Source organism: Chionomys nivalis, chromosome 16 (genome assembly GCF_950005125.1).
Source record: "Chionomys nivalis chromosome 16, mChiNiv1.1, whole genome shotgun sequence".
In the NCBI taxonomy this organism is placed as follows: Eukaryota; Metazoa; Chordata; class Mammalia; order Rodentia; family Cricetidae; genus Chionomys; species Chionomys nivalis.
In genome coordinates this window covers 19429633-19450987 of record NC_080101.1, presented here as the reverse complement: position 1 = coordinate 19450987, position 21355 = coordinate 19429633, and the positions used below count along the sequence as shown (strand labels likewise).

At 45.8% G+C, this 21355-nt stretch overlaps 1 protein-coding gene across 2 annotated transcripts in view; it reads right to left on the bottom strand.

The window, feature by feature from the left end:
* Positions 1-21355, bottom strand: part of Abca1 (ATP binding cassette subfamily A member 1) — a 116596-nt gene that overhangs the window by 60917 nt on the left and 34324 nt on the right. For both annotated transcript variants that reach the window (XM_057790238.1, XM_057790237.1), the window contains exons 6-7: positions 3941-4062; positions 1818-1994 (exon numbers count right to left, since the gene is read on the bottom strand). In XM_057790238.1, coding sequence (XP_057646221.1) covers positions 1818-1994; positions 3941-4062 — 299 coding nt within the window. The remainder of the gene's footprint in view (positions 1-1817; positions 1995-3940; positions 4063-21355) is intronic.

Genomic DNA, 21355 nt, shown 5'->3' with positions numbered 1-21355 from the left:
TCCAAGTTGAAACCCGAGCTGTGAAGGGACAGATGGTGAGGTCGTGGGGTCATTATATTGGGAAGGTAGTTCCTACGCTCTAAGAAAGGGGGGATTGGACTGGGCTGTAAACACCAGAGGTGTTCAAGAAGTAAACTGAAGTAAAGCGAATGGATGGACACCAGAATCAATTTCTGTGTCTTCCAAAATAGCTCATAATCCTAAATTTGAAGGACAAATGCTTACCTCTGTATCTTATAATGAAGCAAAGCAGTCCCCAAGCACGATTCCACAACACACCTTTCACGCCATTTGTAATAACCTTGACCCTCTATGTCTCACAAAGATCGCTATGTAGCGCTGCTGCCTGGAGCACTCGCAAATGTCTCCAACACAGAAATACATCCTACTTGAGATTACAGGGACAGAAGCTATAACCAGTGCAGTCACAACCACCAAAGCAAGCACCTGGTAGGTTTTAAAACCCTGAAACAGAATTAATTCCGTCAGGAGTAAGAAAACATTAAGCTGGTGACAACCACTGGCATGTGTGTACACCACAGCCTCACCTAGAAGAAATACACAGTCTGGCTATCACCTCTGCCTCAGGCAACAGCCAGAGACTAGGGTTAAGACGTGTGCAAGAATGTCTTCAGGTGGGGCTGGAGAGATGGTTCAGCGGTTAAGAGCATTGCCTGCTCTTCCAAAGGTCCTGAGTTCAATTCCCGGCAACCACATGGTGGCTCACAACCATCTGTAATGAGGTCTGGTGCCCTCTTCTGGCCTGCAGGCATACATACTGACAGAATATTGTATACATAATAAATAAATAAATAAATAAATAAATAAACATAATAAATAAACATAATAAATAAATAAATAAATATTTAAAAAAAAAAGAATGTCTTCAGAGCTCAGAGAGTCTACTCTGAGCTAGTTCTAAAGCCCATTCCAAGGCATGACAGAGGCTCAGGATCCTGATGGAAACTGAGCATCTTAGGACCCCCGAGGAGTGCCCAGCTCTCCATAATGAAATCCAGCTTCACAGAGTTCAATGTGATCACATGTTATCTGAGTAGAACAAAGAACATGTCTTTTCAGAGAACCGATAGACACAACAGCTCTCTCTGGGGAACAAAAGCAGAGTGCGGGGTGTTGCAGAATATCACTGGAGGCATTTCTCGAGAGATCTCAAGAAACTCACAGATAGATTTATTCTGGAATCTCTACAGGCAAAACGCTGATGATCAACACACCCAGGCTTACTTGCATTCCTTGGTTCTGCCTTGTTTTGTGAGTGTCTTCCCAATACAATTTTGTTATTGGATGAGTTAATTAATTTTATGTGGTCTTACCCAATCCCAATGCTTCACTATCTGGCCACAATCTCTGCCTTCTGCTGGTTTTAAAAACACTAGTAAGTATCCATTTCCTAATAATCATTTCAAGATTTCTTAAAAGGCGTGTGCATGTGTGCGTGCGCGCGTGTGTGTGCATGCGTGTGTGTGCGTGCGTGTGTGTGTGCTTCTTTCTTTGAACGGACTCTTCCTCAGAAACACAATATTAAGAAATGTGAGAGATGGGTCTTCTCTAGTTGAAACAGGCACAAGAGACCATGGGTCTGAACTCAGTCACACCCAGAGCATTCTTCTCCAACTTACCCCTTGGGAAATGGACTGAAATTTGAAAGAACATTCAGAATACGACTGGGCTAAATTATATCACCAAGTCCCAGCCAGCCCCAAGTTTCTACAAAAACAAATCATGTTGTCCAGGAAAGACTGCACATTCCCCAGGCATTGGAGCTTGAAGCCTCTGCACAGGGCACGTCCACTCACCATGACCGGCTTCAGGATGTCCATATTGTAGCGCAGCACTCGTTCCACAGCATCTAGCTTCTCCCTCGGTAAACCACAAAGGGCAGACACTTCTGGGCCACCCAGTCGAATGATTTTTTCTAGATTTGATCCATTACACAGACTGGCCAAATGTAACTGGTAGCCTTGCAAAAATACCTGGAAGGGTTTCACGTAAGGACAGAAGAGAAAGAAGGATGAGAATGGAAAGTCGGGGGCTGGAAACCTTTGGGGGAGCGTCACGTCAGCGCAACTTGGGTGATGGTAAGCAGCGCACCGCTGCCGCGGTCACCCCACAGGTGAGGTCTGTTTACTGAACCCTGGTATAAATCAAGACACGATCTGCCACATGCTTCAAAACTGCACGTATGACTCAGTATCTGAACACTGTTGTCCCTCTAACACAGGGAAATCCTTAAGTCTTTTTTGCAATGTGACTGGAATATATGATTCAGTTCATGGAAACCCAGAGTCTAAACCCCTGGAACCATTAAAGTCATCCTAACTATTTAGGAATTTGTAACATTGGAAATTCGGTTCAATCATAGAATATATACACTATAAATCTGTATAGATATTCAACAAATGCGTAGAACCATGTTCAAGGAATGCCAGGATTGAAAATATTTTGTTTTACTTGCCCCCAAAAACAAATATGGAAAAGCAGACCTCTACCAAGTCTTCAGTAGGCCAGTTCTAAGTTATTCGTATCTGTTTTCTTGATAGTAAACTCACAGGGAACCTCTTTTTGGTCATGCACTTTGATCTGGTTAGCCTTTCTAGGTATACATCTGAGCCTCACTATCCAGCAGACAGAAATCTCTGTCGTAAGATGGAGCTGTCTTTGTTTACGGGGTTCATATTTGTATCCACAGCACTAGAATGGCCTTTGTTGTATGGATGAATGAATGATTCGGGGTCTTTACAACATTACCACCCCCCACCAGTTTCAATAAATGTATCCACCCTGGTCACAGAGCAAAGTGAGAGATGAACCCGAAGTCTCTCAACGCCCACGCAGTTTTGTAAGCACTGCTGAGTATCTGACCCTCCATGGTGTCCACTTCATTTTCACCTTCTGCCTGATACTCAAGTACCCTTCAGGCTTACTCCTGTCTTTTTCACCATGCTGTGATGAAGAACCCCGACAACACCGAAACTCTAATTACCACGCAAAGACCTGCCCAGGATGCCTCTTATTTTAAACCGATGGCATGTAACAGACATGAAATTGGCAGGGGGCAATGGAAATTATGCTAAACGCAACGATTTCAAAAGCCTGCTGCCTCTGGCCTACCTCCCAGCCACACAATTGGTAAACACAAGGCATATTTTCCTAGTTTCCTAAGAGCATGCAGTAAGCACATTTTTCTAATTTTAAAAATTCTCAGCCATGTGAAGCAAAGATCTCTTCAAGCATAAACACCCCACTACTTCTGCTTACTGCAAAATCGAGGCAGCATAGAGGCGTAAGGCCATGTGTGGGGTCAATTCTTTTCTCTGCCACAGAATACAGTTTTTAACAAAAAGGCTTTGATTCTATTATAGTCATGCACACTGCCCAGGAGCTATATGAGAATAAATGATACGCAGGAAGTCCTCTAGGAACCTAAAATGAAAATTCCATGTAAACACTAATATTACACTTCAAATTTTAATAGACTTCTCTTTACGCGTCTTCCCTATCTTTAAAACAAAGCATAGGATGTTTTGTTTAATCTTTTGTGACAGATTCCAGTTCAAGAATCTGGCTCTTATTTCAGAATTATGTTTTGTTTTTTTGTTGCTGTTTTGTTGCTGTTGTTTTTTTTTAAGTGCTTAGTTCACCTTAACATAAAATATAAGCCCCTTAGGCAGAGGTCATCACAAAGCCAAAGGACAGACACAAAATCAGCTCCATTTCAACACTGGCCCCGATGCTGGGCGACACATTCCACTCACTGTAGGGTGTGTCCATGCCAACTGGAGCAGAGAATACAAACAGAGGTGAAAATACGCGTGAGCTCGAACTACTTCCTTCACAGCTGCTTCTTTATTTATTTCCAAGCCCTCCAACAACGGAACAGTGATCCGGCGCACGGACTGAGCAGAAGGCGGCAGCTTACCTTCTGGAGACTGACATCAGCCCGCAGCAGGCTGTCCACAGTCGGCCTTGGGAGGGACAGGTTATGATGAAGAAATCCAGAGAAGGTCTCATTGTCCACCAGGAAATCCTGGAGCTTCAAATCTATCGAGAAATGGTGTTTTGTTTACATTTAATAACTCTAAAAAGGCTCAACCACTATGGGGCAGGAGGAGAATAGAATATTGATTGTTTCATTGTAAACGAATGGGTGACCACAGGCTTCTGGCTCCCCTACGCCAAGAAGCGAGTTGCAGGAGCTTTGTCTCGCTGGGAAAGACAGGAAAGGATTACTTTCTGATGTCATGTTGAGCCACACTCAGTGTGTGTTCCCACACTCCAACAGCCTAACGGTGTTGTCACACACGTCTTCCCTTGTTTCCCACAGAGAAACCCAACCTTTAAAATGATCTCATCCATCCTACCTGAGATTTGTGACATGAGCCCTGCTGCTCCTGACTCCCCAGTGCTCTGTCATGTGGCTAAAACTGAAAATAGTGAAGGCCTTATTTCCACAAGCCACAGGGGCTAATCTCCTGCATCAGCCGGTAATGGTTCTCTAACTTCTCTGTGGATCGGAATCGCTCGATGGGTTGCTTCAGCTAGATTGCTGGACACAGCCCCGGAGCATCTGATTCAGGCCGCTTGTGATACAGCCAGAGCATCTGCACATATAGCAAGCTCTCAGATGGAGCTGATGCTGCCTGTATGGGGACCATACTTTCAAGAATCACCGGGGTAACCTCTGATGCCTATCCAGGTGCTTTCACAGACGTGGCTATGGGATACAGCGCTGTAAAGCCCCAAGTTCAAACATGGAGGGAAATATGTAAACTTATCTTTAAAAACCGACCTGTCACTAAATGCATTGACTTCTAAGGGCTTTCACGCTGACTCCTGTTAAGCAATTAGCTCACCAAGTGCATCCAGGACAGGCTTCAGCCCAGGGTAATGAGGTAGAAAAGGCACTGATCAAGAATTTGGAATGTTATTCTCTGGTGGGGGGGCTACATATGATGGTGCAAAGGAATTCTGAGTAAAGCTGGGTGGGACCCTCTCACTCCGCCACACTGTCATTTTCCTGCCTTATTTTATCGACTCTAGTTCTCTTCTCTTTCCACTTTAAACTTATAATAACCAGAATAACAATAATTCTTTTTTTTGCAATTAAAAAACCAAACCCAAAAACAAACACCAAAAACCAATCATCTCTGTGACCAAGGGCAGCAGTATTTGCAGAATGGTGACCCACAGGCAAACACTCAATCTGACCACTAGAGGGCAAACTTTACAAATCACTTACGGGAAGAATAAATTTTGTTTCATCTAAAAACAAAACTACAGATCTAAAAGGGTCTCCCTACATGGAAGCAAGCAGCCCAGGCAGGCTCTCAATAGATCGCCATAATCCAGGCATCTTCTGCCTTGAGCAATGTTTGGTGATTTTGAACTCAGGAGGCTCCAGGAAGAACAGATGGAGAAGTGGTTCTACTCAAAGCCTGTGTGCCTCGCTCCTGCGATTCCGCATGCCACCAGAGGTTCCTAGGCCTGTTAGTGCTCCTCCTTGAAATCAGCATCCCAGCAAGCTGTCACCTGTCTGCTGTTCCATCACAGAAGACCCCACACTGGTACCACTGAATACAATTCTGAGGTTGCCAAGCCTCAGAGTCCTAAGTCTCACTTATGGGGCCTGCAAAAACTTCAGTCTCTGGGTTCTAAACCAGTAGTTCTAAGGGAGCTCACCCACAAATCTTCATTTTAATAAGCTGCCTTAAGAGTTTCAATATAGGGGGCCTGGGAGCCATATATTATGACATGTTATTTTACTGAAATATTGCATGCATTAAACTCTGCATACAGAATGCCTTTTATCTTGGTGTTTCAAATACCTACAACAAGGCCCGTTGTCAATGTCAGCTGAATAAGTGCTAGAGGAGATTACCAGAAAGATTCCAGAAGGATCTTTCCGTTTAGTGGGTCCAGGAAGAAGCTAAGGCTGTCAGGACCATCCCTAGAACACAGGCCAGGAGTAAGTAAGAACCCTGACCACTAGAATTGTCTTCCCAAACACAAGAAGATCTCAACACCCCAGCATTCCCATGATAGACAGGAGGGAGGGAAGAAGGGAAGGGGAGGGAGGGAGAAGGAGGGAGGGAGAGGGAGGGAGGAAGAAGGCTTCAGCTGAGGCTTAATGAAAGTCAGACATGCTTATAACTTAAAAAGAGAGAGATAGAATTGGGGCTCAGTATGTACAATAGCTTATAAAACACACACACGGGGGGGGGGGGATAAAAAACCTGGGTTCTGTATCTATTACTTGCCAAATTGTTTGACCTTCTTAAACTTCTATGGACCTTACCTATAAAATGAGGGTCTCAAGAGGCCTCTGTGTACCCTTGGTAGAACAATATAAATTTTGAACTAAAACTCAGATCAAACAATTGAACACAAATTCCTCCTAAGCAAAGCCACAGCAGAACACAGCATCCTACTTGGACACTTGAGAACGGCTCCCTCCTTCGGGGCAGCAGAAGTGTGGGAGGCTGACCCAGGCTGCCCTTTCAATGGGTCTCGGTCACCCAGCGACACCCTGGAGACCAGTAAATGCACTTGGCATGTTTATAGGATGCTCCTGTTTTGTCAACAGGATTGAAGCATACAACAGGCTCTTCGGATGGGAAAAAAAATAATACAACAGCTGGATGTGATCAAACTCCAACTGCCTATCCCCGGAATGAGACACAGAAACCAAGAAGCCGGTTAAACAGTCAACAGGCCTTGGCAGTACTTGAGCGTGGTGTGGCTGACTAGCTGGGTGGGGAAGCTGAGGGAGGGCCAAAGATCCCTGGCTACAAACAACTAAAACTTACAGTCTGGTCATGTGGCTATACACACAGTATCTTCTACTGTCTTATCGCTACCAACAGCTGCAAATCATATACACAGGAAGGTAAAACCGTGTGGTGTGCTGGTTCTCAACTTTGGATGCTGCCCGATCCACTTGGGAGCTTTAAAAACTCCCAAAGCCCAGACCGCACCCCCAAACTGCTTGGGGTCTCAGACATTAAAACAAAACCAATGGAAAAAAAAATCCCAGGCAAGTTTGAAACATAGGCGGATGTGCTGGCACATGCCGGTAGCCTTAGTACTTGGGAGGCAGGGGATTGCAAATTAGTGGCCAGCCTGGGCTACAGAGTAAGTTCCAGGCCAATGGTTACAAAAAGAGATCACACCTCAAGACAAAATTCTATGGGAAAAAAAGGAGTTTGGGGTCATAAAACCTGAAAGGTAGTAGTGTATTCTGCTATCAGTTAGCTGTATAGCCGTAAGAAGATTCACTGTCTTGGAGAGGCCATGCTTTCTCTAGATAGGAAGATAACGGAATCTACCTTTTGAAGACCTGGAGACTAGAGATGTTTATAAGCCAGTGCAATAAGTCACTGACTAGTGACAAATGCTTATTAAATGGTAATATATTCATTGTCACTAAAACGGCCGTTTTACTTGGATTTACTCTATACTATATAGCAATGCGCAGAAAAAAATGAGAACACAGACCTGTCCTCAAGGGGTTTTTCTTGGTTATTATTAAGAGGGATGAAGAGGAGCAGAAATTACAGAAAGCAGAAGGGTGAGAAAACCAGAGAAAGTTAGTCCATAAAAGAAGTCAGAAGAAGATGACATGATCTGCAAGGATCTCATGAAGGAAATCAGGCTACAGTTCTAGAAAGGACCACAAATCAACCACCCCTAGAATTCAGTGGGGTGAGGATAGTCCCTCTCACGATGGCAGACACCCACAAATCCTGTACTCATGGAGCTATATACACAGTAAATTCTCAACATAGATCCATGAACAAAGAGACAGAGAGAACAAATTCCACAAAGCCCCAGATTTGAGAAGTAGGAGGAAAACAAGAGAAGTAGAAAAAGAAATGGCACAGGGACAGAGTACAGCAGTTTTGTCCTTGCTGGTATCTGTCTTCATTATGCAGCTAGCTGGATAGGGAAAGGAAAATAATGGACCTGGATGGGTAGATGGATGGATGGATGGGTATATGGATGGGTAGATAAATGAGTGGATAGATGAAAGGATGGACGGACAGATAGATAGATGGGTAGTGGGTGGGTGGATAGGTAAATAGGTTGAATAAACAGATAAATGAGTAGATGGGCATATGGACGATGAATAGATGGATGGATGGGTTGGTGGATGGGTGGGTAGATGAAAGAATGAATGGATGGATGGACAGATGGGTGTATAGACAGATGGATGAGCAGATGGATGGATGAATGTATAGAGAGATGGATGAGCAGATAGATGGATGGGTGTATAGACAGATGGATGAGCAGATGAATGGATGGGTGTATAGACAGATGGATGAGCAGATGGATGGATGGGTGTATAGACAGATGGATGAGCAGATGGGTGGATGGGTGTATAGACAGATGGATGAGCAGATGGATGGATGGCTGTATAGACAGATGGATGAGCAGATGGATGGATGGCTGTATAGACAGATGGATGAGCAGATGGATGGGTGGGTCTATAGACAGATGGATGGGTGGGTGTATAGACAGATGGATGGATGGGTGTATAGACAGATGGATGAGCAGATGGATGGGTGGGTGTATAAACAGATGGATGAGCAGATGGATGGATGGGTGTATAGACAGATGGATGAGTAGATGGATGGATGGGTGTATAGACGGATGAGTAGATGGATGGATGGGTGTATAGACAGATGGATGTATAGACAGACGGATGAGCAGATAGATGGGTGGGTGTATAGACAGATGGATGAGCAGATGGATGTGTGGGTGGGTGGATGGATACTAATGCATGAATGTAAAATGAGCTGATGTGACCTGGGAAATGGCCAGTTTTGAAGAGGTAAAATGTATCCTGTAGTGGAAAGAAGAAGACCAATCAGGACATGAAAGTGAAACAAACGGGGTCAAGATGGCTAGAGTGTCCCCAAATCTACTTGGTTTCATCAGCCCAAGGGAAGAGATGCATGTGGGAGACAGTGGCTGGAAGCTCAGCAAAATAAATCAGAGGGAGGCCGAGTCAAGTGATGACACCCAGTCTCACAGGCTCACACACACAATCCCAACTATTAGGGAGGCTGGAATAGGAGGTCAAGATCTTCTTGGCTCACAATATGAGTTCAAGGCAAGCCTGGGCAACCCAGTGAGAGACATCTTGCCTCAAAATAAAAATCTGAAAAGGCTGTGGTTGTGTCTCTGTGGTCAGAGCACTTACTTAGTAGGCATGAAGCTGTGAGTTCCATCCCCAGTACCAGAAAAAGTAAGTGAACAAACCAGCAAATAACAACACTGACAGTACCATCCACCTCAAGTTGACAGCGAGGGCTGAGTGAGCAATGTCCGTGCACACTGGGGAAATTCCCGTGCTGAGTGACATGTTCCTTAAAGAACTGCTAATCTGATCCTGCTCAAGGACGCTGCCCTCATTAGCTGAGCTACTGTGTTCAGAATAGACACAGAGAGAAGGGACTTTGTTAAGAACACTGGGGTATCAAATTCACAGCTAGAAAGATGTGTCTGTGTGTGCACATGTGTGTGCACACAGATTTATGCATGTATTATGCATTTGCCTGGCTGAATTCCCAGGTGGGATAGAACTATTCTTCCTTTTCTTTTTTTCCTCTGCCAATACTGTCTACAAGAAAGGGCCAAAACTCACTCAAGAATCTATTCAGAACTTCATGAAAAAATGAGTAAAAGCCAAGCCCGATGGCACAGGCCTGTTATAACCCAGCTATCTGGGGCTCTGGGGCAGCATCAGCAACATAACGACTCTTTGTTGCACAAAGAAAAAGGGGGAAATGCTCAGGGGTAGAACGTTCTTCTACCATACAGAAGCCCCACTTCAATCCTTGGTACTACAAAAAAGGAAGGAGAGAGAGAAGGAAGGAGTATACAGATGGAGGATAAGAAAGAAAAAAAGGAACCTAACATTTTATAGAGAACCAACAAGAAGGATCACATTGTCTGACAACTGCAAGGACAGACACAAGTAGATGACCAGCAACACAGCAGGCATTCTAGAGAAGACAAAGGACAATGCTGGGACAGACACTGCCACTCAGTCATCTAACTCTATCCAAATGAGTTGACATGGACTGGCTTTTATTATCTGTGGAATATGTGGTTGGGGGAAATGTTCCCTGAAAAATTATTTTCCATGTTATCTGAGAGGAACACATGGTCCAAGAGAGCCAGCACTGCAGATAGACATCAGAAAGGCTGAACTCAAATACCGGCTCTGTCCCTCCCCACCTCTGTGACTATGAACCTCACTTGGCTCCTTTCCTTGGTCTCTCTTGGCCTCAGTTTTCTTGGACCTCAAATGGAGCTAGGGCCAACAAGACGGCTTCGCCGGGAAAGCAGCTGCCACCAAATCTGGCCACCCAATCTCAATCCCCGGGACCCACATGGGTGACTTTCACAAGTTACCCTTCACACCCCACCCCAACACAGACAAAACAAATAAATAAAATGCAAAAAAAAATGTTTTAAAAATAAAATGGAACTAATAACATTCATAGGTTGGTATGGGAAGCAAAGATTACAAATGGGAACTCGACAGTGGGGCTGGGAAGGTGGCTCACTCAGTAAAATACCTACTGGTCAAGAGCAAGACACTGAACTCCTGCCCCAACACCCATGTGAAAAGTCATGCACCATGAAGCATGACTGTAATCACAGTGCTGGAGAGGTGGAGACAGGTCCATACCTGAGGCTTGCTGGCCGGTTGGTATATCCAGATCAGCGAGCTCCAGGTTCAATGAGAGAGCCTAAATCCCTAAGTGACCTCTGACCTAAAATGTACACACACACATACACACACACACACACACACACACACACTCATGCAAGATCAAGAGCTTGGAGTATTTACATGAGATGGTGTGGTAACAGTCACAAAATGTGACAGAAAGCTGTATGCAACAAAAGGCCAAGTGAGTTCTCTCGGCTCAACCCCTTCAACATGGACCACAGTACCTGAGCAGCTGAGCCTAGCTCCCTGATGGACCTGAGAGGCAAACAGCGGCCTACCACGTCCCTGGGGCTCTGGGCACAGTGAAGCAGGGCAAAGGGAGGAGAATGGGAAAACAAGAGGTTGGCGTCTAAAAGGAACCAACAGATGAGATGCCTCCGTGGGCTGGCAAAGAGTGAGACACAATCCCGGGTTTCTTGCTGTTCATCTGGGTCAGGCCTCTGTGCCCTAGCTAAGGAAACCTACCACAGGCAGACAGAGGCTGGTGGTAAAGAGAAGCCCTAGCCCTGGGGGTCTTCCTGGCCAATGAAGTATTCCCTCCCTTCTCTACTGCCTGCCTGCTGGAACGCAGGCTTGGGAGGGGAGGAGGAGAGAGAAGGAGGAGGGTGGGAGGCAGCAGAGAAAGGCGGAGGAGGGAAGTCCTGGCACCCTTCACCGAGGTTATTCTCGGTCAGTGCCCTCTCCAAGCCCCAGCTTAAGTTTCAAGATCTCTGCAGTCTTGTGTTCTCCACAAAAAGGAACCACAACAATCAGCAGCTTGAGAAGTGGGTGGAGGAAGCAAAGGAGGAAAAGGAGAAGCAGAGAAAGACACAACAGCATCCCTGGCCTGCAGTCTTCTTAAGTGGAACCCCTGGGGTGGCGGCAGGGTCAGATAGTGGCAGCCCTGCTCTACCAAATGGGTGAAGACTTGAAGTGGGGGTGAGGGGGACTGATGGCATTCTTGTGGTTTTACTTAGGCCTATTTGGTAAGTCTTATAAACAAGACTGAAATATTTTCAGCTACAAAGGGCCTGGAAACATCGCACCTGTTTTTCAGTTGGTTACTTGGCTCCTTTGTGGAGGCCAAGTCTTGTGCAGCCAAAGCTGGCTTTGAACTCCTCACCCCCCTGCTTCTGCCTCCCAAGTCCTGGCATTTACAGACATACCACCATGCCCAGCTTTCAGGGATCAGTTTCTTGGGTTTCTTTTGTGATGCAGGGCTGTGCTTTCTTCAGGGGTGAGATGTCTCCAGAAGGCTTTGTGGGGTACTCTAGAGAAGGAGGGACAGCTGGATGGCTATACCCTGGGGTAACTGTTAGTGTGGACAAGGGTGGGGCAGATGGTGGGGTACATCTGCCTTGAGATCTCCCTGCTAATCATGGGGCCCTGAAGAAGTTTCTCTTTCTACAGTGAAGGCTCTCTGAAGAATTCAAGAAACTTCAGAAAGCTCAACTTTGGAATCTAATGAACTGTATCACATCGCATTTCCAGAATGATTCAGTTCTATGGACTTTGGAAGTCACTTTTCAGGTCTTCTGAGCCTCTGTATTTTGTAAACAGAGGTCTACCTTCCAGTGTGAATCAAGCAAGCACTAAAGGCACTAAGCATGTGTCATAAATAATGCACAAGAAAACACAAATTGGAGAGTAAATACATTCAAAATACATGTTGATAAAACGGTCCTGGCAATTAGGTCTACAGCTGCCAAAGGACCTGACTATTCACGGCTATACACCCTGAACTCTCTGGGGGGCAAACAACAGCAATCTTCTCTCTGGACCAAGAGAAGTAGCGAAGCTTTAGATACCTTGTGTTGTTTAAATTATTTGGTGAAAGCAAGTAAGTGTGCATTAGTTAATGTCTACTGTGCCAAAATAGCAGTGCTAAGTTCAAAGGAATAAAACCACTCAGTGTGTCCCAAAAGCAGGAACAAAAGAGATGTAAGATGTAATCCCTGCCCTTGCCATCTAAGAGGAGACAGGAACAGAGTAAGAGGGCAGAGCGGGCCTGTCTGCTATTCAGGAATCAGACAAGATTGAGATCACAGTTAGAAGGGGGCACCGTTCCCTAGACCCATGCACTGCAGCAATAGTTCTCCAGACAGGAGAAGAATGCTGGGAAATTAGAGGCCTACAAGGTAAAGCGATCATCAGAGCAGAGTCTGCTTGGATGGCATTATGCCTTTTATTGAAGACACACACATGGTGTACATAGATACAAGCAAACACTCATATACAGAAAAGGTCAGAATAATAATTTATTAATATATCTATGTCCCTTCTACCAGGTTAGAGTAAAGAAAGAGATTTCCTCTCCAGAAGAGGGCATCCCACCCACAAGAGATAATGACACTGCCACATCCCAACCTTGGACTTCCAGGCTCTTTAGAAACAATTTCTATTGTGTAAATGTACTGAGTCATGGGTATTTTCTTACGGTAGCTAGAATGGACTAAACCAATATGCATGTCTTGCTGACAAGAAGGAAGTGGGAGAAGCTGCTAGAAGCCACTGGAATGAGGACTTGTGTCACCTAGTAAGTGTCTGAATGGTAGCAAGGAGCCAGAGAAGGCTGTGGTTCTCGCTGGTCAGCAGGTGGTGACCACATGCAGGCTGGCTGAGAGAACCCAGAAGGAAAGGAAATGTGAGTTGCTAACACTGGCCCAAAGGACTTCTGAGCCTAAGGAGAAACAAGAAACAGGAAGCCAATATCAGGGAAAACACGAAAAACAGCTGATAAGAAAATACTTCCTAGGGAGCCTCTTGTGACTAGCAGAGGGGTGCACAGCACTGAGAGCATGCTTGGAAGATAGAAGGAGAGAGAAGAGAAAGGTCAAAACCACAGGCAAGACTGAATGGGACAGAAGGAACAGAGGTAGGGAGGCCTGGGGAAGGGAGAGCTTAAGCCATCCAGTTATAAGGCATGACCTGTCTCTAAGTGATTAACACCAGACACTAAAGGATGCAGGACTAGAATCAGTTCGTGGGGATTTGAAAAATCCAGGGAACAGGGGTTGGGGAGGTAATTCAGGAGAGACACTAGAGACAGAGGACATGATTCCCAGAGCAAGCTGGGTAGGTAAGTTAGCCAAATGGTTGAGTCCTGGGTTTAAATAAGAGAACACGATTCAATCTATGAGGTGGAGAGCAAGGAAGACCCCTGGTATCAATTTCTGGCCTCCATATTCACACACACACACAGAGAAAACAGACGGAAAGACAGAGAAAGATAGGCAGAGAGATAGAGACAATGAAAAACAGCGACAGAGAGACAGGCCAAGATAGACCAGAGAACAAGAGAAGGAAAGGAAGACAAACACATGGCAGGCACTGAGGTGGGATTCTTTCCAGGCGGGTTTCGAGAGAAATTGTCTGATTTCTTCTAATGTCTAAAATTAATAAACTTATCAGGACGCGGTGGCACTTTGAGGCAGGAAACACTGCGCTGTATTGACAAAGCCTCAGACACATTATACAGATCAATTTCCAGAACCTCTAAAGCCGGCTTCCGGGAAAGGTACTATAGTTATCCTCATTTTTCCAAACCAGGAAATAGACGGGAGCAGGGAGTAGCTGGCTCAAGGTCACAGAACAAGCCAGAGGCCAGCTTAAAACCCAACTCTTGATTTCACAACTCCATGCTACTGGCAGCTACAGGAATCGTTAGACTTTCCAAAATCAAGAGCTGGCAATGGCACTCACACTTCCCCGCGTTGGAGCACGGCAGCCCGGGGTCATGGTATGGTAGAAAGATGTGGAACTTCAAGTTTCAGAGACCTGGACCCAAGTTACGACCCTGTGGCACTGAGCAATAGATGCAACCTTTTTAGACTCAGTTTTCTCATCCATAAAATGGGGATGGTACTGATGGGCGAATGCCGCTTCAAAGAACCAAATTCAACAGTCCGCTCAAAATGCAAACTTCCACACTGACAAACATACACATCAATGCTCATGGAAGCTGTGGACGTCCAACAACTGAGGAAGAGATGGAATATTTTTCAGCCATAAAGAACAAAGCTATGGATTTTGGAGAAAATGGAAACAACCAAAGATAATCACATTAATCTAAGTTAGTCTCCGAAAAACAGATATTCTATGTTTTCTCTAACTTGGGTCCTAGATCGTATATAGAGACCTAGAGCCACCTATGTACATGATGTGAAGGTTGAAGGATAGTTTAGGAAAACAAGGTGAACTACTGAGAGGGAAGGGTTGAGCAAAAGAAAAGGAAGGATAAGGGAGGAGCATCTTTAACCTACACTCATACCTATGTGACTACACCCTTACATGACACAGAACCGAACATACAATGCAGACATACCTATGTGAGCATATCCTTGTATGATACGAGATGAAACATACAATGCATACCTTATACAACATGGGACCAAATATACAATACCTATTTATGTTAGTCCACCCTGATATAACACAGCACCAAGCACGCCAAGTGTACCTATGTGAGCGTGTCCCTGTATGACATGAGGCCACGTGTGGTCAATGTATACTATGCATTAAAATCTTTCAATGCAAGATGTCATCACAACCGTGTATGACCTTGTCTGTAGACAGAGTCAATTTAACATTGGCTTTCAGTGACTCCATGCAACAGAAGCGGGAGGGCTAGAAGCACGGAGTTTTCAATGAGACACAAAGCCTTTGCCCGAGCTGCTCCTTACCACCCACAGGGTAAATAAATCTCATGCGGGAAAGGCAGGAGGAGACGGACAGCGCTGTTGTTTGATGGTCAGAATTCAAGCTTTTTAAAAAGCAGCCTCATATTGTGGGGTCCGTGGCATTCTGTAATTGGACGCAATTGTGTTTTCTATGCCTGTCTGGGTAAAGCTGACCTTTGGTTCGATTTAGCTCAAGCAATATTTCAACACTGCACTGGAGCTCTGCATCAGTACTGCTCAGCTGGAGCCAGGCCGCTGCCCTGGATGGCAACCCCACAGACTGGGCTCCAGTACATGGCGTGGCTGTGACAGGTCTGGGGAGATGTTTGTGGAGGGAGAAAAGTTTCAAACGATGAAGCCCAAAAGCCTCAGATCAAAACTTTAGACAAGCACACACAGGAGGTGAATCACAATTACCTGAAGATTTTACAGGCTTTCCATTTTGATGACATGCGGACACGTCATCGGGTCTCCCAATAAGATGACACACGGGCGTCAGACATGAGGACAGAAAGCCAGACATTCGGGGCTATAACCCCGACTTGTGCAACGGCCCCAATGAAACAAAAGGCAGAACTTCAGGCAAAAAGGAGAAGTGGTGGTGAGTCACCAGATGGTCTTCAGAGATAGACCTGGGGGAAACGTCCCCTGGTGCCTGTGACACTGGGAAGTTGGCAATCTGGCATGCATCTCAACAGCCTTCTTATCCTTCCCCACCCAAGTCTGTCTGTACCCCTGCACACAGGGACCGCAAGGGCCATCAGGGTGTCCAGGGCAGCTCTCTCTAGGATGCGACAGCAAGGAAGTATGAAAGAATGAATCTAGTCTTGTCACCTGTTGCCAACGGGGGTTTCTCAGGCAAGGTACTTAGCCTCTCTGAGTTTCAAAGAGAGATGCCCTCCCTCCCGTGATAACTGTGACAACACAGTGAACGAGAGAAGAGATCTGCCACCTACTGGGTATCATCAGGTCACTATGAAAAGGCCTTGTTCACATATCATCAGGTCTCTATGGAAAGGCCTTGTTCTCATTGGCTCCTTTTATTGCTGCACAATCCCTGAGGAGGTGCTGCTATTGTTACCCATTTTGAGGAAAGTGAGGCACAGGAGCGGTATATATTAGGCATGGGTACAACTGAGCAGCAGCAGAGTCGGGATTTGAACCCAGCTACTCTGACTGTCCAGCTCAGGGGATATTTAACATCAACAGCTATCCTTAAATCCCTGCCTCAGCCAACTTCCGTGCCAAGTTCCCACAACCACTCTGCCCTCTGGAGCTCACCTCTTTTTGACTTTCAAAGATTAACGCAGAATCAATGATCCATATTGGAGCTGTCAGTATCACCAGGCAAAAATGGGAGAGCAGTTTCTCTCAAGCAAAGTCCAGCATGGCTTGCAGACAGAAATGCACAGATGCATTGGTCCAAGCCACAATAGAAAGGCCAAACCAGCTTTGTATTATGAATAGATGAACATGGTAGCCATGCTACTACTTCAACATGACACCTAGGGACAGAGACAAGCAGACTTAACCCAGGACGATGACATGCACTACACTTCCCTGGATCTCCTCCAGTCTTAGTAACCTGGGGACATCTCCATCCAATCCAGTGCCAGCATGCCCAAGATTCACCCTGGCAATGTTTATAGCAGCTTCAAGGGCTTCTGTATCCTGGAGAGAACACATCTGAAAAGCCCCCAATCAGAGATGGGACAGGAAGAAGGGCTGTGAGCTGTCACTATCGTCTTCACCACTAGAAGATAAAGCGAACAGAAGGTCACAGCAGACAGCCCTGTGGGGTGAACAGTGCCCAACTTGAAAGAGCACAGTTCTCAGGGACAGTGTCACTCCCAAGGACCGTGGAGTGCATGTGCGCACAGGTAGAGCTTTGAGGTCATCCCTCAGCTGCCAGCTGCCTATCCTGAACCAAACACAAAGGACCAGAAAAGAGTCTTCTGCAGTCCGCAAAGTACCCTCTGGACTTCTATACTTAAAGCATGCCAGTGTGGCTATAAATTGGGACAGGGCCAGACACCTAGAGAGCTAAGAGCTAGGATCTTGGCTGGGTCCTACGCACCTAAGAGATCAGCTGGCTGGCATTCAGCCACACCACGGAACTGATAGCCCTAGCCACATCACTTGGATCACACACAGATGTCAAGAACGCAGAACTTCTACAGAACCCATACAAGTCGGACTGTCCCTAGACCAGCATAAACGACAGTGAGACTTTGGGAGCCCCTGTGGACTTCACTGGACGAGGGGTTAGCTAACTGTGGGAAAATGGTATGTATGTGTTTTGTTGTGGGGGTTTCCCCTTAGGCTGTGAGGATGGTCTACCCTGGAACAGCCACACAAGCCTCAGCCCTCAGAATAAATAAGCACTTCCTAATTCCATGCCCCATAAGGAGCCCTGACCTGTCACAGCAACTTGCATCCACTGTGGATGGGACAAGGGCCGCATTGGGAAAAGGTGGAGACCCGAGCAGACAAGCCCGGTGGGAAGCAGCTTTGAACGTGTTTGTTTATTATTACTGCGCAAACCATCTTAAGGAGCTAAAAACTAAAAGGCGGAGCAGTAAGGGTACCGCCCACAGCAAAAAGCAGTCACCTTCTTCCCTAACCCTGTCCTAACTATGGGCAACTAACCACTGGGAAGGGCTTCTTTGGGCCCCTCACCATTCTTAGACAAAAGGTCAGAGTCAACAAGACCTGACATGAGAGAAGCAGAAACGGTACGTAAGGCTGAAGGACAGAGCCTAGAGAGGAGGCTGCAGGTAGAGGGGGCTTCCTAGGGGGCAGGGGCCTCCTCCTCCACCCAAGTGCCTGGAACTCACACAATACATGCTACATTTTTGTTTAAGAATCTAACTTTTGCAGATCTTACAAAAACATTATCTGGGAGTTCACACATTGCTAAGACCCCCTGGGGGGCTCAGAAGAGGGCCAATCTTAGACATGAAAAGCTACCTTTTCAGTGTATGTCATACCTCTGGATTCAGGTTTGCCCTTCCAGTGAAATTGGGGTGGGGGGGCGCACTTTGTGAAAGAAAATCAAGACAGACTTGGCGTCAGTTTTGAGCCTTTGAGGGGGGTCTGGTTTACACAAGGGAAGTGGATCTACAGTTGCCTGTGTGGGCCCTGATGTCCTCCAGAGGAATTTCACTTGACTTGACAATATGACTTGAGGAGAAAGGGCCGGGATCAGAGCTGGCTGCTCTCACTTCAGCATCTAAAGATGCATTGGGGTTACTATGCATCACTAACGTGTTGCTGTTCAGAGCAGAACCCCCAACATGGCCTGAACGGCTACAGCCTAGGAACCCACACCCCCACACATGTCCCCCACCCACGGACCGAGCCAGAGGAAGACAAAGCCTCTTCAAGTCATTGAACCAAATCTCAAATGTTAGACAATGAAAGTGAAGGTCCAGAAAAGGTAAATAAGTTGGCAAAGGCCAAACACCCTGGAATACAGGGGAAGTAAAGTATTTCTGGTTTACTGTGTGTCACCCCCTGGGCTCATGTTCACTGGTGGAAACCCACAGAAAGGACATCACTGAATGCTCTGTGACCCACAGGGGAGCTAGTGTCCAACCTCTAGTAAGTGGAGTACCAACAAGAATCAAAGGCCACAGCTAGGGAGAGTGAGAACCTGAATCTGTCACCCAAAGTCTCAAGTCTTTCTCCTGCACCAGCAAAGTCCGACCTTCAGTTTTTTACAATCTGCTCTCCAGAATTTCCCCACAGCCACGAGACAATGCCTTCCTTAATTCATCCTTTCTTTCTTAATACCTACTTAAGCAATAATACTCATGAATCTGCAATTTGATGTGGGTCAGAATTAAGAATTGTCATTTGTATAGGATGTCACTTGCATGACTGTGTAAACTGGAAGGAGTCACTTCCACTTTCAGTATCAGATTCCCCCTAGGAAGACCCCCACCCACCCCATTGTAGCACCTACAAAAGCATGGTGGGCACAGGGCTGAAAAACTGAAGCAGTCAGCCCCACGAATCTACACACAGACCAATGTTGTTGCCCAGGAAACTCCGAGACAAGGTATGAGTGTTTGAGTAGACTTCCATGTCTACAGAGCCCCTATGGGCAGGCCAATGGCTTTAGCAGAGGTAAGTTAAGGAAAGAAAAAGATGAAGATGGACTCTAAAGAAGGACCCAGCAGTTGCAGCGATGATCACATAGACAAAAAAGCTCTCTAAGATCCTAAGAAGTACTGTCCAAAGATATTAGCCGCCTCTAGGGGACCAATCCCAGCCTCCAGCCTTGTTCTCATAGTGATCAATGTCTGGAATATCAAAAAGACAGTCACTGAACCCATAGAAGACAGACAGCAAAAAGTAGCAGCTGTATAATCACAGCAGAATCGGAATCTAAAGGGGTTAGAGTAAGACGAGAGAGTAGAGGAAGAGAGGCACATGTCCCCTTTAGCTCAGAAAGCCAGTGGTAGAATTAGGGAAAAGAGAACAAGTCACTTGCAGTTAGTTCTGTGTGTTCATAAGACCTGCAGTTTGAGTTGGCTGCACATGGACTATGAGTCAACAGGATGACAAGAACATCAAAAGCCTCATGCAATCTCTGACTGCACAGAGAGAAATACGGCACTCGAACAGGCAAAAGTCCCTTTCTCCTCTATGCTAAAATTCTTTTGTAATTTCTGGTAAACTTCAGGAATGACACAAACACACTGAGACGCAACCAGCAGACGTTGGAAGGAAAAGCATTGCATAAGAAGGTTGGAGGATATTTAGACCAGAAAAATAAAAGACTTCAGGAAGAGACACAAGAATGGTTCTCAGATTTTTGAGGGACACAGAATTAGACTGATTCCCTAGAAGGTTCAGCAGGGTGGCAAACTTCCCCACAGTTTGGGCTACCAATGCCCAAAATGAATTACCTCACCAGAAGTGGAAATAAAAGGGTGGTAGAGATCTCTTGGTAGCAAACAACAGTGACATCCCTAGCTTCCAATTCAGACTAATAGGGGTTGTTTTTTTTTTTTTTCAAAATCAGCAAAAGGTGACCACTTCCTAGAGAAGGAAGCAGCATTTCTCAGTAGTTCCCCTGTAACTGGGGCCTGGCTTTCCGTTGCAGGATAAACAAAGAAAAATGACAGAAACTCAAGAACCAGCAGCGGCTGCAGATGTAGCTCAGTGTGGCTCAGTGTTTGCCTAGCTTGTACAAGTTCCTGGGTTTGATCCCCCGCACAGGAAAACATACTTAATCAAAGCAAAACCAGCTGCAGGGCAAAGGGGATACTGAACACTGGGAGACAGCTTCCTTCTGAAGGCTGTGCACACACTGTGGTTTCTTTCCTCCACACTACTTCACAACACCGGCTGCCAACAGAAGAAAAGCATCCTCCTCTCTAAAGAAGCCTACACGAAGAATCAGAAACTCTGCCAGCCCCACAAATTAAGAAGCAGAACAGGTCAGATGATCAGAAATGCAACAATGCCGTGTGAGCATGGCACTGACTTCTGCTTATTAAGTGTCACCTACGTGCCAAAACTTGTGTTAGTCAGACTTTACATCTTAGGTATTATTGCATTAATGATATAATAATATATCACTATACTATATATAATAATGTAATATTGTTATATATAACTCAGGAAGCTAAGTCTCAGAAAGGTTAAATGTTTGGTGGGATGTCTCGTCTTGAAAATAATCCGAGGGAGGCTAGAGAGATGATTCAGCAGTTCTGAGCACTGGATGCCCTTACAGAGGGCCCAGGTTCTATTCCCTGCAGCCACATGGCAGCTTGCTACCTGAACTCCTGTTCCAGGGGATCTAATGCCCTCTTCTGGTCTTATGCACATCAGAGACATACACGATGTACATACAAACATTCAGGCAAAACACCCATACACAGAAACCAAAATAAATAAGCCTTAAAATACTCTTTACGGA